The 17,922-nt window shown below is 38.4% G+C and overlaps 2 protein-coding genes across 2 annotated transcripts in view; one reads left to right on the top strand and one right to left on the bottom strand.

Annotated features, from left to right (window-relative positions):
- Positions 1-17,922, top strand: part of LOC108049006 (high affinity cGMP-specific 3',5'-cyclic phosphodiesterase 9A) — a 119,780-nt gene that overhangs the window by 95,623 nt on the left and 6,235 nt on the right. The window contains exons 4-6 of the mRNA XM_044460844.1: positions 4,136-4,461; positions 9,513-9,664; positions 9,738-9,845. Coding sequence (XP_044316779.1) covers positions 4,136-4,461; positions 9,513-9,664; positions 9,738-9,845 — 586 coding nt within the window. The remainder of the gene's footprint in view (positions 1-4,135; positions 4,462-9,512; positions 9,665-9,737; positions 9,846-17,922) is intronic.
- Positions 13,316-15,509, bottom strand: LOC108049008 (neprilysin-3). The gene has a single exon (XM_017129994.2). The coding sequence runs from the start codon at positions 15,463-15,465 to the stop codon at positions 13,528-13,530; it is 1,938 nt and encodes a 645-aa protein (XP_016985483.1). The 5' UTR covers positions 15,466-15,509; the 3' UTR covers positions 13,316-13,527.

Below are 17,922 nucleotides of genomic sequence, written 5' to 3'. Positions count from 1 at the left end.
AATGACCACCAAGAGGTGGTTCAGGCAAAGTAGAGTGCAGCTGCCACACATGGCGTATGCGCAATATGGGGAAAAAGGGGTGGGACACCCACTTCCGACCACCCACCACCCACAGACCACTGCAACAATTGCAATATTTGGCAGCAAATTTTATTGCCCCAACTCGGCTCGCCAAAATATATCGACTTCATTTATCAAGTCCTGTGTGTTGCGGTGTGTCCTGCCAGCAAATTGGCAAACGAAACTGCAGAGCCACCCCCCTCCCCCCTCTCCCCCTCCCCTTTCACTTTCACTACAACAACAACAACAAAAAGGACAGTATTTTTCAACAGAATTTTCCTCTATTTGCCTTGCACTTGGCACAATTACTTTGATTGCTAATCAAGTGCAAATTGCCGAGAGAACCATCAATATGCATTACTCTCTGTCTCATTGTCACTTTTCAATACATCATTGATTTTGGCCCTTTGTATGTACAATATTATTGTTCGTGTGGGAAATATAATTGACAGCCAATATTTTTTTTGCATCTGCGACTGTCGCTTTGCAGTTGGAAAAAGCGGGAAAAAGGCGGAAAAGCGAAAAGAAACATGAGGAAATAAGGGGAAAGCCCAGTGACATTTGCAAATTTATACTTGCATATTCCGATGCATCAAAGTTGCATTGAAAGAGACACACTTTTCCGGCGGAGGATTTGGGATAAGTCTCTGGCAGAACTCATCGATCAACCTGTCACCTGCCGTTCGAATGGAGGCAAAGGAAATACCGGATATCGAAAAAATTTTAATTCAATTTCACTTTCTTTGCCAGTCAGGGAAGAAGGTCCTTGCAGAATAAAGTCCTTCGCAACCAGAAGCTCATGATTAATAAAATACGGTGCACTGGCCACATTCGTATTATGTTAAAGCTAATAATTTCTCTGTTTAACTATCAAATTCCAAAAATAAAATAAATATAGTTAATATTAAGTATCACGTTAAATTTCATTATTTAATTAAATTTCAGAAAATGCCATATTAAATTGATGAGCAAACCAATTTTCTGGTGCAATTTAGCTTAAAAGCTCTTGTGAAATCACAATTTTCCATCGAGCAGAAACCCAATTAGCCGATTAAATTCCCATTCAAATCTTCCATTACTCTCGCTTACAATCACTCATGTTTTGTTTCGCATTTTCCCCATCCCATTTACCTTCGCAGAATTTTCCATCTGAATCGCTAATCGTGTGTAATTATCGGCTGCAGACGAAGTTTTGCCATCCATCTATTTCCCTGACCCCAGCCTCATTGTAAATCAATCTGCCTGTTAATAACGAAGCAACCGTTCATTACCCCTTCGCAGATTCTGCCTTTCTCCTTGCCACTTTCTTCCACTTTCTCTTTCCGTCAGCGGGGCAATAAGTGTGTGCAAATAGAGAGGCGAACAAATAAAAATGGCACTGCGAAAATAAAATTGATTTCCCATTCTGATATAAAAAAGGATATGATAGAAAACTGAGCAATTCATTCAAACATAAATCATAATATTTTAAACTAAATGTAAAAAGTTTTATTATTCTTATTTTTTTTTATTATTTAATAAATGTCCACTATAAAAATCATTTAAAACAACAACAGAAATATATAAACTATTCAACCATTAGAGGAAATACATGAAACGAATTTTGACAAGCTCGCTAAATATTTAGTTCAGTTTAGTTAAAGCGAAAATAATATATTAAGGTTACAAGTTATTCTCATAACATAAATCCAAAATAAACATCACATTTAAATTCTATTTTTTTCGCTCAGTGTAGTTGGTCTATACACACAGCATATCAGAAACGCGATGGCGGCTTAATTAAAAATTGTAAGTGGCAGTAAATTAATTATAACCGTTGCCCGCAAAGTGTTTGGCTTGCAGCATATGTGGGCGGCCGTCTGCCGTGGGGGGGCGTGGCACTGCCACTACTTCTGTCCCAGTGTCTGTGTGTGTGTGTGTGTGTGGGAGTGGGTATCTGTGTGCGAGTGGGGTTGCACTTCAAAGGGAACCGTTTTAATCAAATTTCGAAGAGTGGCACCGCTTGTGATGTGGGTGAAACCGAATAGAGGGAAACCTCCAACCAAGCAGCCAAAGGGGGGAAAAACTGTCGGAAAAGTCAACTCTCATTACAATGGGATCTTTGCAAATTCTAGCCCTCATACCCTTATTCCCACAACCCGTAACCGGCTGGAAAAGTAGACAGGAACTAGTGTCCCTTGTCCCAGAAACGATCCATATAACCCACGGTCTATTGACTGGTCCTTGAAATTGAAAATACGACAAATGAAAGAGGCCTTCATGGAATGTCCTTTGATGGGGACTTTCCTTTGTCGTTTGATGGGAAGGAAGCAATTTTGAAATCAGTCTGGAAAACCCGATGCTAAATTCCCAATAAATGCAGATTGTAGCTTGACATGGCTTCAAACTTTAAAGGTTTCATAAAAGAGCTCAAATAAAGCAGTTCACACAGAAAGCAGATCATATTATAATTTAAAATCCTTAATATACTTTAATAAACAAGGTAGTCTTGCAAATAACTTAAATTAAAAACATGTTTATTAATATTTACAAGCATACCATAAATGTCTTACAATTTTGTGTACTTTATTTTAATTAAATATTTATGTTAAATGCAAAAATATATCTACATTTATATAAATCAAACATATTAGCAAACGCAAAAAAAAAACGTATTAAGGCGAACCTAAAACTAAACTATGCATAAGCTTACTTGACTTTTTAATATGTTGAATGGCTGAAATTTCGATACAACCACTATGCGAAATTGACCTCCTTTTGGGCCCCGAAAACCAGAATAAAAAAGGACTGCTGGCCAACTTCATTAGGCGGCCAAAACATAAAGGCTAGTTCATTTCCCTCTCAAGGGTGGCCCGCAATCATAAAATGTTTTGATTCATTTGCAAGCTAAATTGAGGCAAAACATTTCAACTTTTCCTGGATCGCACCTGCCCCGAGGGCGGTGGCCTGAGTGAAGGGGGGCGTGGCAGCTTCCGCCGGTGAAGGTGAACTATCTGGCACAGGTCCACAGGTCGGCCGGTGCTTCATTTTCAGCCATTGAAGCGTGCCACCGATTGAAAATTTAATTTCCCGCCTATGGCGCTTGGAATAAAAACAAAAAACAAAAAAAAAACCAAAAAATAAATAAATAAAAAAGAGGCAGCCCCAGAAGATGGAAAAACGGAGAAAAGGAGAAAAGGAAACTGTGCCACCGGTTTAGAACAGGCCAATGTATTTCCGTTCATATTCCAGCCCGGCAAGTGGATTTTGATTTTGATTTTGATTTTGATTTGGATCGGGAGTCGCAGTCGGATTTGGACTTGGATTTGCCCGTGTTTCTCAGTCGCTTTATTTGCAATAATCCAAATTGCCATGGGTCGAATCGCCAGACTGTATTTCCTGTTGCGACTGCCTGATTTATTTATTGAACAGCCGAACAGCTCGACAGATTTCCACTCGAATGCAGTCTGTCTGGGGCACAACTTGTCATTAAGAAGAAGCTAAGCAAGATTCGAAATGTAATTTTTTTATTAAAAGGTCATGATTTTTCGATAAAAAAAATATCAGTATTTTTTTACGATATCTATGCAAATAATGGCCCAATAATGGAATGCCATACCTCGTTGAATTCCTTACAAAATTTCCAATCGAGTGGCGTTCACAGCTTTATTTGTGAATTTTTTGAAAAAAATAATGATCCACCCCCTTATGAAAAATGTATAATGCGAAAAATGCGATTTTCAACAAATTTTCGCCCAAAAATATTAGTATTTTTTCGATAACAATGCAAATAATGGCCCAATAATGGAATGCCATATCTCGTTGAATTCGTTACAAAATTTCCAATCGAGTGGCATTCACAGTTTTTTTTTGTTAAATTTTCGAAAAAAAAAATCATGATAAATAAGGTAAAGTAGACCAGGCTTAGTAACTATCTCTTTAAAGTTTCTTTGATAAGTCAAGCTAGATTGCTAGTCTGGCAGAATTTCGCGATACCCGATTATATTTTTAAGTTGCATCAGTCTGATTTAGGTTTGATATCACTGTAGTAAATTTGCATCCATTAATCCCGGTGTTTTGCGATCTCTTTTCGCAGGTCTCTCAAAACGACCGCTGGGGCCGCCGCATCGTAAAAGCAGTCTACCAAAGCATCAGGAGGTGAAGCGCCGCTTCCTGGAAATTTGTGATACGACCTTCTCGGAGGAGGTGAGGGCCGCCCTCCGCCTGCCGGCCTTCGATTCTTACGAGTGGGGGGACGCCGACGTCATCCACCTCATGCAGACCATGTTCGTCGAGCTGGGATTCATCGAGAAGTTCAGCATCCCGGTGGATACACTGCGCGAATGGCTCTACGAGGTCTACAAGCACTACAACGAGGTGCCCTTCCACAACTTTCGCCACTGTTTCTGCGTTGCCCAAATGGTAGGTGCAATTAAAAGCCAATTATTAACACTAAATCTAGCCAATATAATATGCCATTTCCCACTTAATCTATTCAATTTCAATACCATTTAAATATCTCAAAATAGTCAGTGGAAAATTAACATTTATTTGTTAGTTTGCAAAGTTCGAGATTTACATTTAATCAATTATAATTTATTTGTTTAATAAGGCAACTAATATTTTTCTTGAAATTAATTCAATTGCTCTGAATTGTGAAGGCTTTTCAGTTCGGAAATAAAATGCCTCAATTTCCAACATCTGCCAAGTCATTCTGTGCTTTTTAATATGGATAAATTGCTTGAAGTGAAATCGGATATGCGCTGTAGTTGTTCCTTAATGGCTTCTCCTCGGGCAATATAAGTTGTGATCTAATATTTTGCGCAGTCTCGTGTCGCAAATTATTAATAAAATACTTGAGCGTGGCAGCTATACAAAAATATGTATGGATATATTTCAATAGCGAACATGTACTCATAATGAATGCATGTAAATGTGTATAAATGCCTGGTCAGACGGAGCAACTTGCAATCGATATAATGTGAGAATTTGTATAAGGCAGCACATAAGTATTTCTATATCTGTATTATGTGTCTATGGGTGTGTGAGTGTGTGACTGTGTAAGTGTGTGTGAGTCGGTGTGTCTTTGTGTGAGTGCTCACAATAGGCGGCACCCAGTTGTATGCAACGCAAAAATAAACTCAAGCGCCAAAGGGCAATCCACCCAAAACGCTCACATAGATACACGTGCGAATGCCTCTGTGTGCGAATGTGGCTTAGAGCAGGTCCTATTTTTAGCTGCCAAGATACGCCCAAGAAACGAAAGATACAAAGAATTTGTTTCCCTTTTAAATAGCAACACTTTGGCCATGGGAAACAAGAGAGAGAGACAGAGAGAGAGAGAGAGAGAAAGCGACTGGTCACTCACCCAGTATTGTCCAAAAAAAACACCCACTCCCCCACCAAAAACCACCCACTCCCCCACCATAAGCCACCCACTTCCCCACCAAAAACCACCCACTTCCCCAGCAAAAACCACCCACCAAGCACTTAGAACAGCGACCCACTTGGCTGCTCAAGTGCCAGCGGAACATTTTTTAACCTACATTTTTGGCAAATGAAAGTTGCCGGGTGTTGTTGCATCTTCTGCAGTCAGTTCTCAACATTTACTTTCCCAAATATACCCTATATTTTCGTTAATGCGGGCTTTATATATCACTGAATCAGAAAGTAATGGAATGTACCTTTCGGTACTTCAATGACTTAAAAGTTTGTCAATGGGCAACAGAGCAGAGTTTACTTATTATTATATATTTATATATATATAACCATATTACTGCATCAAATTATCATTTGTTATATTCATATAGTATATTATTTATTTATCATTTAGTTAAAGTCACATAAATTGGTCTCCAGAAATATAAAAATATTGTATAGAAATTCCTTAACTTACAGAGTATGTTCGTTTCGTTACCTTAACTTCTTGAGAAGCAGCTCTATTTGCATAAAGTATTCCACAATTTCTTTAGCTATCCGTTTTGAGGTCTTGCTTCACGTTTTCTGTAACATAAATATAAGCTGAAATAAATTAAAAAGCATTGTCACTGCCAGCCTTTTTCAATGGCAAACTTTGCCGTAAAGAGTTGCACTTAGTTAAGTTTTACTGTAACTAAAACTAAGACAAAGACAAATATAGCAAAACAAAAAAAAACCAAAAAAAAGAAACAATAAAAGCGAAACGAAAACTTTAATAAATTATTTTTCCAGGCAACAAAGGCTAACAGGTAAAGGGCGGGCTAACAGGGGAGGGCGTGGCAACAATGGCAAACTGCAAGTTGAAGTCAACAGCAGAAAGAAAGAGAGAGAGAGAGAGTCAGATAGTCGAGGCATCAAGTATACGCACGGTTGCCCCATTGCAAAATTCCTGCCACAAGAGCAACTATGACAATCGCATTATTATTTTTTCCCGTTGTTGCCGTTAAATATGTTTCCCATAAACCGCATTATGTGCCAGACACAAAAAAAAAAAAAAAAGAAACCATGGCCACGCAAACACAAACACAAACACGCAGGAGGGTCCATTGTCATCGTCCTCGTCATTCGGTGTCCACGTCATTGCCGTTCACCTGTGTGCACCATTTTTATTACTTTTCCGCCCACGCAACAGTACTGCACTCGCAAAAAATACGACACAACCCCTAAACACAATTATCTGATTATTGGGGAATGTTTATAAGCAACCCCCATCCGCTTTTCACTTTAAATTGAAATTTTATATAAATAAAAGCTACCGGTTAAAAACGTTGTTTTGTATTAAAGAATTAACCTTCTACCAACGTTAAACTTTTCTGCTTAATTTGTGAAATATATTTGCGTTTTAAAGTACTTGATCCTTTTTGAAATCGTTAGGTTTTTATTGCCTTACAAAACATTATGGTTTTTTGTGGTGCCATGATGCAATTATGAATGGCAAAAGCTGCCCCTAATATCTTTATCCGTATAGGGGCTTAAAGGCTTTTGGCATTTTTCGGCTATGCGAAAATTCCTTTTTAAATATAGCACATGAATCGATTGCTGAATGTTTGAACTTCGACCTCCATCCAGTTGCCAGCTTTCCCCTCCCCCTCTTCGCCCACCAGCACCCCATTCATTTTTATAGCTTCTCAGCGATCCATATGCATTTTTGTGTATTTTACAATTCAATGGGGCCGCCCATTTGCATGTCCATCAGTACAGCTGCGGTGGAAATAATAGGAGTGCTCTAGAAATTACACGCAATTTATTATGATTGTATTTATTAGTTTACATCTCAAAACGATTAATGCAATTGGCATTTAAAGTGTTTCTTATACAAATTTAGGCATATTTTTATACAAGCTTAAAAAGTCTGGATTTAAAAAAATTAATGCAACAATATAAAAATAATCACATCTTTTTCCTCTTACTCTATAAGTCTAAAGTAAATTTTTAAATTAATATTATTGTTTTGACCGCAGGTGTGAGAACTTGTTAGTTACAGTGCGTGTATTCTGCCTCCCCTAGTGTGCGTGTGAATTGACATGGGTGTGTGTGTGTGTGAGTGTGTGTGTGTGGAAGGACTTAAAGTCCCTCGCAGGACATGACAGTCAAGCCGTTAAGCGGCTTTCGCTCAACCTACAAACAGGCGAACAAAAACTAAGCATTACGGAAGCGGCAAAAGCGTAAATTTAAATTATTGAACAGAAGCCGCCAAAAACACCTCCCCACCCCTCCCTTTCCCCCTGAGAATTTTTTTACTGCCTGTGGGGATGAGGGGATGAGGGGGTGGGGGCGTAACCAAACACTTTGACTAATTTCCATTGGCTGCACTTTTCATTTGATGCTGCAGTTGATTTCCTTGGTGTATTTTTGTCCGCTGAAAAGTTTTCCAACAAGCAGAAAATGCTCCAGTTTCCCCACCCTTGACAGTGGGTGGGTGTTTGGTGGGTGGTGCCTAGTAGGTGGTGGGTGGTGCGAGGGGTTAGTGGTTAGTTGTTGTCTGCGTCTGTTTGTTGACAATGAATTTAGATAAACTTGCGAAATTCGAAACGCAAACAGCATTTGCATTTGCATAAATTTATAGCACCCCCCCCCTCGTTTTCTCCACAGAGATTTTGTTTTCACACTATATCCCATAGACATATATATATATATATATATATGTATATGTATGTATATAGTCTTTCCCAATCCCGATCCCCGCCCCTTTCAGTCGCACTTAATGCCAAAGTAAACGCAATGGCGGCGAAAGTTGTGCAACAACTTTTACGACCAGAGACCCCAAAGTCTCACCTCTTAGGCACCCACTCCCCCCAGAACCACCCAACCACCCAGAACCACCCAACCACCCTGCACCACCCCCTTTGCAACTTTAGTGCAAAGAGCTGAGTAAAGTTTGCGCTGCTTTCGTATTTCGAAGAGCTTCAATTGAACGCTGTTGAAATTCCTTGAGGGTCTCCCGCGTCGAGTCATCTTCATTTGCAATGGAAAGCTCTACAATCCAGTGCCTCGATTTTGAGATACCCTGTGAAAATACGCTAAATATATCAATTTAAAATATGATATATCAAAAGATATGGATCTGCAAAACTTAAATCTCATAACATAATAAATAAATATCTAGAAGATTATAATTAGTTTTATTATTATTATATTATTATAATATTTAATATCAAAAGACTTGCATCTATATATCTAAAAGGGCATAAAACATAAATTGCCTTCATACAAATAGATAATGTTATTAAAAAAAAAATAATAAGCTGAAAGACTTTTCTCTACCATTAAAAGTTTCGTAAATTTGCGGTCTGTGCACCAAATATAGTTTTTACAGCTTACGAAAAATCTATTCTATCATTTTCATGAATACAATATGCCCTTGTACTCCACTAGAGCAGGACATAAAAAGGAGGGTTAAGTTGGGGCAGGCCCTTTTTCCTGGCTATTGCAAAGGTTTCACAGCAGACAAATTAAGTTGGCACACAGAATGGAGAAAGAGTGCGAGATGCAACAAGACCAGACGATAACGTTGGTACCAAATAAAGGCTATAGACGGCGGATCGGATCAAAAAAGTGCAGAAAATAGAAAGAAAAGTCCGGTGGAAATCCAAGCAGCTTTAAGCCGCACCTGCTAGATAAGGTTAAGTGTTGAACCGCCGACACTAATTGCCCGCATAAAGTGAAATAAATTTAGGATAAATTCCTTTCTATGAATTAAAAAATTTTAAATGTTAGTTTACAAATTCCAAAGGGAAATAAAAAGCTACATAATTAGTCAGACAAGATAAAATATTGAAGCCATTAAGGATAGAAAATGTAGAACATTTAGAATATTAGCACCATTAAAGAAGTTTTCATGTTCTCCACATAACCAAAAGATATTTTACAATAGTTCTGTAATAATAGGATAATTAAGTCTACTATAAATGTATTTTAAATAAATCAATGACATGTCAATGAGTTTAACGATGCAAAACCCTCTAAAACTTTATAACTTTCGATTCGCTTTCCAGATGTATGCCATAACGCGCCAGGCGAACCTGCTAAGTCGTCTAGGCGACCTGGAGTGTCTGATCCTGCTGGTGTCCTGCATCTGCCACGACCTTGACCACCCCGGCTACAACAACATCTACCAGATCAATGCCCGCACCGAGCTGGCTCTCAGGTGGGTAAAATCCTCGCGATCCTACGGATAAATTATATTATTATATATTATATATAATTATTACTATATGCAGATACAATGACATCTCGCCGCTGGAGAATCACCATTGTTCGATAGCATTCCGCCTGCTGGAGCATCCCGAATGCAATATATTCAAGAACTTCAGCCGCGACAACTTCAAGTGAGTTCAGCTCGATTTAAGGTCCCATTTTGCCGGGGATTTGGTTCGGTGGCGGTGGGTCAATTAATTGCCGAGCATCCACTTTATGCGCGGCACGTACCAAATGGCATTGCATTAAACGCTCGCCCCATTGCCGTGGTAATTAACAGCTACCAGCTGCAGTGCACCACCCAGTTCCCCACCACCCACCGCCCATCGCCCAACCACCGACCCCACTTGACCTCCCACCCATTGTTGTCCTGGCCCAACCTGAAATCCATGCCAAGGCACGACTGCAAAATCCATCGATTTGGTATTTAAGGAGCGAAGAAATGAGCAATTCTAGGGGTAAGAGGAAGTCTGTCGACTGGGGGACGCCTCTATATCAAATATTAATCGGGGTTTAACAAGGGTTTTCATATCACTTACAGAGGTGTCTAAAAGTATGCAACAATATTATTTTGAATATCAAAGCCCTCTTTATCTCACTGCATTTACTTTTGGTGTCGATACTTAGGTTTGGATATTTCATTTAACATTTAAAAATGGAATTTCCTTACACTTTTTATTTTAATTTCATTTTTAGCCTAGTAAAAAAATATAAGCAATTACTTAAAATATATAAGGGAAAGAAAATTGGCGTTTTGCATTATAAATCGGTTGATATATTTACTTATAAACAATTAAATATAATTTCTTAATAAATAAATAGTTTAAGTCTGTCCTAATAAATGTAATTTGGATTCTATTTAAATATTTTGATGTTTAAAGTGTATTAATCTTAAAAAGTTTTAACATACATATTTTGGGTTTGAAACCCTTTTCACTAGTAAAAACCTAAATACCCAAGTACACTGATTTCCCTGGGCATAAAATAAGTATCGCGCAAAAGTAAAAAAGTTGAAACACCGAACCGAATGTCCTTGCTGCTGTTGTTGTTGGTTTTTTTTATAGGTTTCCTGGTTTTCCTGCGTTTTCCTGGGCTTTCAGCTGCAGTGGAATGAAGATTAAGCTGTAATTGGCCCGGACACGACATAATCCCAGTGTTCAGCTCGCTTATAACCTTACTTAATTCGAGAAAATGCGCCAATCGCGAGCAATTGAAATCCATCGAACAATTACCATTAAACAATCGATTTATCGAGTAATTAAAATAAATCTCTGATGGTTTCGTTTGTTTAAACTCCCAGTAGAAGCATTTGAGTATTTAATATGGCAACAAAAAACTCTTCAACATATGACTTAAATTTTAAACTTTAAATTGGCAAAATTCGTATTCTAAATATTCGTAAATTGTTCATCGATCAAAGTTTTAATCGACGTCCCCCAAGGAAGAGTATCATATTCTCTGTTTAAAAAAAAATTAATCTAAGATAGCATCTCACAATGAATTCTTTTCAATTTAAAGATAGAGATATTTATTTTATGACAGGAAATCATAGATGGGTAGTGCTATAAAACTAATTTGAGATAAAAAAAAAGGATATTTAAATGCTTATTTATAATCATAAAGAAATATAACATATATTCTTTAAAATCCGTATTTCTTTTGATTTTTTAATCGTATTGCTCAATGCAACAACTGATTTGTTCAAGCCAGTTTTGCGATCACTTTTTGGTTATGTATATGAAAACTTAATAAACTTCGATTAGTTGATGAAAAAACCGGAAAAAGTGCTGAGTTTGCTTTCCGCAGATTATACGTTTATATAATAAAGCTATTTGGTGGCTTAGCGAAGCTTTTTTCGCGCTTAACTTACCCCCTCGCAACTGGCTTTTCGCATTTTAAACAGCATTTTCCAACACCACCATGCCCCCCTCCTTGTCGAGTTTTCCCGCAATTTCATTTATTCTGCGTACTTTTTTTCTGCACTCATTGCATGCATTTTATATTGGAAAATATTCCACAAACACTAATTAAGTGGATTAGCCGGCGAAATGCTTTTCTCGACTTTGACTTGCGGATGTGCGTAGATGTGGACGGAAAGTGTGGAAAATCGTGGGGAATGGGAAATGGGAAATGGTCTATAGTAAATGGTAAATGGAAAATGGGAGGCTGGGACATCTTCATCATCAGCACTATGGCAAGCATCATCATACACAAGAAACGCAATCAACGGAAAGTCGCGCCCTTGACAACGCCTCCCGATTTTCCACCCATTTTCCCCACCACCCCATTTTCCGCTGGCAAGTTTGCGTGCATAAACTATTGGATACTTTTGGGAGTTTTTGATGGCAAAACTTGTCCGCAAATGCACACAATATGCCAGGCATCATCAGCGGGTGGGAAAATCCAAGAAAATTGGAGGGGAAAACGGGGTGGCCTTTGCCAACAATCTGCAGACAGTTGTCATTGCGATTACTTGGCATGATTATTGCCAGAGAAATGGAAGGCATGCACATACATTTAGGCATTGTTCGAGTAATGTCTTACTAAATTAGTAAATATTGTTATTTCAATTGACTTGGTAATAACAAGAGCCCAATGAGAATCATCTCGAAAATTCAGCAAGGCGAGCAAATTTGTGAAACTTGAGTAATGAAAATGGCATTCAACTAAAGTTTCTCAGTAAATATTCACCAAGAAGTATATTCAATTCTTATTGTTCATATGGCCAACAATTACATTTTCGGAAACTATTTTAATCCCTTTTAATTTGAGTCTCAATTAATTGATTTTGTTTGTGTTTTTTATATTTTAAAATTTAGTCAGGAGAAAAGCATCAATTCTTTGTTATTTTCTATTGTGAGTTTTCAGTTCTTTTTTTGTTGCATATTGTTGGGCAGAGTTTCCAATTTCTGGTATTTTGGGCACTCTCTTTACTTTCATGTATTAGTGCCGATGTGGGCGGTAGAGAGCCTGGGGGCGTGGCAATAACAAAGAACAGAACGTTTTACGCGTGTTGCAACAGTTGCATTTTATTTGATTGCGGCGAAACTTCAATTTCACAAAAAATGCTCGACTTGTTTGTATTTTCTGGGAGAAAAAAAAAAGGGAAAAAAAGTGAAAATGTAAAAGTGTGGCTGAAAAGTCGATTGAGGCAAAGGTATAAAAAAAGGTTCAATAATGTTCAACCGCCGACAAATAACAATGGAATTCATTTTATAAAACTCACTTTAAGTCGATTTTCTAATTTAATTTTAATGCCTTTGTCCTAACATAAGTCAGATAATTTTTTTTATCTAACAGATTCTGCATTTCTAAACAAATATCTAAAATTCTTAAAAATTTATAAGCAACTATAAAAACATTATAAAATCTGATTTTTAAAAAAGCTATAAATGTATATCTTACAAAATTTTTTCAAATCGGAGAAGATACGTTTAAGTTGCAATTTAATTTTTAAACTTTTATAAGAAGTCTGCAAATATTTTATATGATATACAACTTATTAAACATAAACTTCAAATGCTATAAACTTATTTAATTTAAACTTTAAATATTGTTGTAGGAACATTTTTAAAGCCCATTTGAAATTTGCAAAGTTTGATTTGCTTATTTACTAACAAGTCCAGAGTCTTTTATTTTGAAAAAAATAGCAGTCCACCAATCATTTTAAAATAGTTTCACACATGCCTTTAATCTTAGATGATCTTATTCGTTTTAAAATATAATTTACCAATTGTTATTGTCTAGTTGATTGCAGGGTCGGGTAGGTCACAATATGTTTGAAAAAAGAATGTAGATAGGCCATGGAATCGTTCACCAAATGCGGCACTTGTTGATGGGATTCATTAGACTGGTCGTCGTGCAGTGGAAAGCCTCTCCGAATTCCGGCAGATTGGCCACCACTTTGTTGACCCGGTCGACATGACCCGAGTGGGTCACCATCTGGGGGATTCCTGATAGATTCGCATTGCTGGTGCCGCACCAGTTCTGGGCATAGGTCACAAAGAAATCCCTTAGATTTTGGGTGCCATTCCGCCGGCGAAATGTGTCGAGGGCCAAGCGTAGACCCTCGCTATCGGCGACATTCTCATTGATGGCCACCGTGGCATTACCGTACAGGTCGATATAGCAATTGGCCCGCACCCCAAATCGGATGATGGCTCTGGCCGGCCATTGACCATTGGCCAGTTGGCCAGTGGCATCGTAATTAATGCCATCGTAGTCCAAGGCGTGCATCATTTCGTGGGCCAGGATGAAGCCCAATCCCGCCTCCTTGGGGCAGTGGTGTTCACGGGCAAGGGGCGTGGCCATTAGACCCAGCGGCAATTCGATGCGATTCAGTTTGAGGCGATAGTAGGCATTCACGGAGAAGGGATCCGAGGGCATTGAGGTCACCGCTTCGGCGCCGAACACCGCCTGGCGGAACTCCAATCTGGCCTGGTTGAGTGACAGCTGGATGAGATTCTCATCGAGATTGCTGCCCAGGGGCGTGGCACCTGTCGCCGCATGTCCTGTGGGATCCTGCAGGCGTGGTGTCAGCAATCGCATGGCCCGCAGCTTTTCCACGGCCAAATTGCGGGTCACCAAATCCTCGTTGAACACCTCCGTTCGATTCAGACTCAACTCAAACTGCTGCTTGAGATCCCTGAACAGCAGTGCTGTCTGCTGTATGGAGGTGTCATACACATCCTGGTAGTTCTCACCCAACATCAGTTCTATTTCGAGACGACCCAATGCTCCTGGCATTAGTTTCCTCAGCTGATCCAGACAACGCACCTGCTGTGTGCTTAGTTTCTCATCCTCGTGCATTTTGTACTCGAAACGCAGGGGCAATTGCAGTAGCAACCAGGTGGACAGGATCAGGGGATCCGTCTGCTTGGCCAGCAATCCCTGCAGACCCCGCAAATAGCCGATGTCCGCCACCAGCAACAGTGTGGATGGATCCCAATCGAGACCCTGTAGAATGGTGTCAAAGTATCGCCTTAACTGCAATTCCGGCAATTCCAGTTCCAAGTCCCTTAGCTTTTGGGGTTCTCGCAGAACGGAAAGATTCTCCATATTCTCAGGCGTAAGATTCCGCAGACTCTTCTCGAATTCCACCAGATTCGCAGCCAATTGTGCCGCTCTACGCACTCGCAAACCCAATTCCATGAGTAACATTTTGAGGTTACGCTCGTAAAAGAACTCAGTGAACTCATCTCCATGGCCCAGTAGGTCGAATGTGGGCGAAAGTATGTAGAAGATTTTCTGATCGGCCAATTGCCAATTGTCGAGGACCAAGAGTCTCCAAAAACTCGGGGCTCCATACGTTCGCAGTGCCGCATTCACCGGAATCCAATCAAAAGAGCTGTTCGAGTTGTTTTGCAACAATGGGAAGTTGGTGCCACTACTTCGGATGAGGGCATCGGTGTAGGATCTCAGCGACTGGTCACTGGACATGCAGCTCTGGTAGAAAGTGGTCAGCTGGGCGGAGGAGGAGGAGTCCACCACCGGACTGGAATCGGATCCGAGGTGCCGGATCAGCTGCATCTTCATGTTGGCCAGCCACTTGGATCGCATGTCGTGGGCACCCAACTTTCGCTGCACACTGCTGGCATACCAATTTCCGCAGGCATATTGATGGAAATTCTTGCACGCCATCTCCTCCAGATCCATGTCAATCTCCAGCTGCTGCTGGCATTCCTCCGATTTGGCCAATTCCGGGTGCAGAACGAGCAGGACCAGGAACCAGGTGATCGAAGGCAGCTCCATTGCAATTCACTTCCAGTTACAGCGACAATTGTTTACTGAGTCCAAGTTCTAATCCAAACCCAAGTCCGGGCTGCTGATAAGCCGTCGATAACCGCGCCTGACATTCAACGTGACTCCGGCGATGTCAGCGAAAACGAGGGTTTACCCACAAGTTGGCCAACACCGGGCAGAAATACCCTTACCCATAATAAGTGTTGAAAACCCCAGCGATTGTATAATTACAATACAATGTATAAGACTCTTTTAATATCACAATAATAAAGGCAAACAAAACAAACAAATTTGGGATGTTTTTTTTTTGTTTTTATTTTAGTATATTAGATTTTATATATAATATTATGTTAAATGTTAAAAAACCCAGCGATTGTATAATTACAACAAAGAAGGCATACACAACAAACAAATTTGCGATTTTATTTTTTTGGTGTTTATTTTAGCAAATTAGATTTTATATATAATAATATGTTAAGTGTTGAAAAACCCAGCGATTGTATAATTACAATAAAATATATAAGGATGTTTTAAAATCGTAGTCCTTGTAATGAATTTGATTAAAAAAACAACAAATACATTTTCGAGGATAAAAACCTTAGTCCATTAATTTAAATCTTAAATGAAACATTAAAAGTATATTAAAATTACAGGGAAAACTTTAATTTCCACTCAATGGAATCAATGGAAAAACGTGTGTAGTGAATGAGCTCGTTACAAGGCCAAATCATTAAAATGAAACCGGAGATAAGGCCCCCTGGTTCTACATTCACTACGAAGTCGCTGTGCTTAGCTTTTACCGTTAAATCAGAGCCCACGCGTAATCAATTAATCATCCCCCCCTTCCCCACTACTCTTCCCCCTTTTCTTTCCCACCTTTCCCCTCTGGCCACCAAGCCTACTCACTTTGGCATGCAAAACCAAATTAGCCGGCCACCTTCAATGATTTTCCCCTCTCACTCAGACAAATACAAATACACTGGAAAAAAAAAATCTACATTGTTTTTGGTTTTCTAAATAATAAGCTATTTTTATGTAAGCCTTAAGTAGAGTTTGTATCAGAGATGTCCAAAAAAAAACCAATATGAAATAGAATTTGATATTTTTATCAGATTAAAATAATTTCTTAATATATTATAACACATTCAAAAAATATATATATTAACTATAATTGAAACTATACAGTGAACATGACTATAAAGAAACAAAAATATTGATTCTTTGTAAAAAAAAATACAGCCTTAGTTTTTAACACTAAACATTTTCAGTGTAGGGCGACGTGTTCTGTGCGATGTTTCGATTGTGAGCAATGCTCGCTGCGAATTGGATTTTAATAAAGTTGAGAGTCAAGTTTACACTGCCTGACAAAGAGATAAAATGACACTGAAAAGAATGAAAGGAAGCGCGAAAGAAAAGGAGAAGGACAGATTGGCCTCTCGATTGATTAAAGTTTGATTATAGCTAAGAACTAAATAAAAGGGCAGAATGTGACTACCAATAGTGTTACATTTGTCTTAAATTACTTACTAGCGTTATCTAATTGGAAAAAAACATTTGTATGTAACAATATATAAACTTTCCCATTACTAAAGTGCAATTTGCCTGTAGCTTTGGTTGAATCACTTATTAGGATCTTACAGATACATTTCTTTCACTTTTTACCCAAAAGTCAACAGAATAAAGTAGCTCTTCTTTAAACCTTTCCGTTTCTTTAAGGCAATCTTTATTTGGTTAGTCTCGAAATCCCATCGCAATTAGGGTATAGCATGCATTTAGAAATTGCAAAGGGACATAGTGGAAAATAGGTTTTGCATTTAGTTTGCAACTTTCCTTTTCGCTTAATTGAGATTACTCCATTTGTTTATGGCTGTTTAGTAAGTAAACTATCAGCACAAGGAGTGTTTGCTTAGGGATCAAGTTCTGACCGCACACTGCCGGTCTTCTGCCATAAAATCAAAAAATAAAAATTCAATTAAAATTCAACAAACAAACTGATGAAGGATGTGCGAAGCTAAAATGTGGACGAAAAATATTGGGGGCGGGGTGGTAAACTTGAAACCAGCTGCTTCACTTGAACCAAAAATAAATCATCAAAGAGAACGCAAACGGCAGAGGCAAAAAGTAGGAAAGACACTGAAAAAAAAAAATTTTCTTTGGTTAATAAGTTTTCCCTAAATATAGTTTTTTCAATTGTTGTTCTTTAATTCTGGGGAAAAAGATAAAACAATAGATTAAATAATACATACATAAATAATAATATATAACAAAGTATATTTGCTTATGACTATAAATATAATATAAACCTTTCCAAGTTTTAAAAAAATATTGATACCTTAATAGAAATTTTAATTTTCTGCAGAAATGCATTGTACTTCTATTTATTTTTAAAATATAAATACTTAGAAACTTAAGGACTTTTTAAACAAAGCTGTTTGTTGCATTTTTATTAACTAGCGCTTGAAGTTT

The sequence above is a fragment of the Drosophila rhopaloa genome, unplaced genomic scaffold, assembly GCF_018152115.1.
Source record: "Drosophila rhopaloa isolate 14029-0021.01 unplaced genomic scaffold, ASM1815211v1 contig_3, whole genome shotgun sequence".
NCBI lineage: Eukaryota > Metazoa > Arthropoda > Insecta > Diptera > Drosophilidae > Drosophila > Drosophila rhopaloa.
The sequence above is the reverse complement of the archived record's forward strand: the minus strand, read 5'-3'. Positions and strand labels throughout refer to the sequence as shown.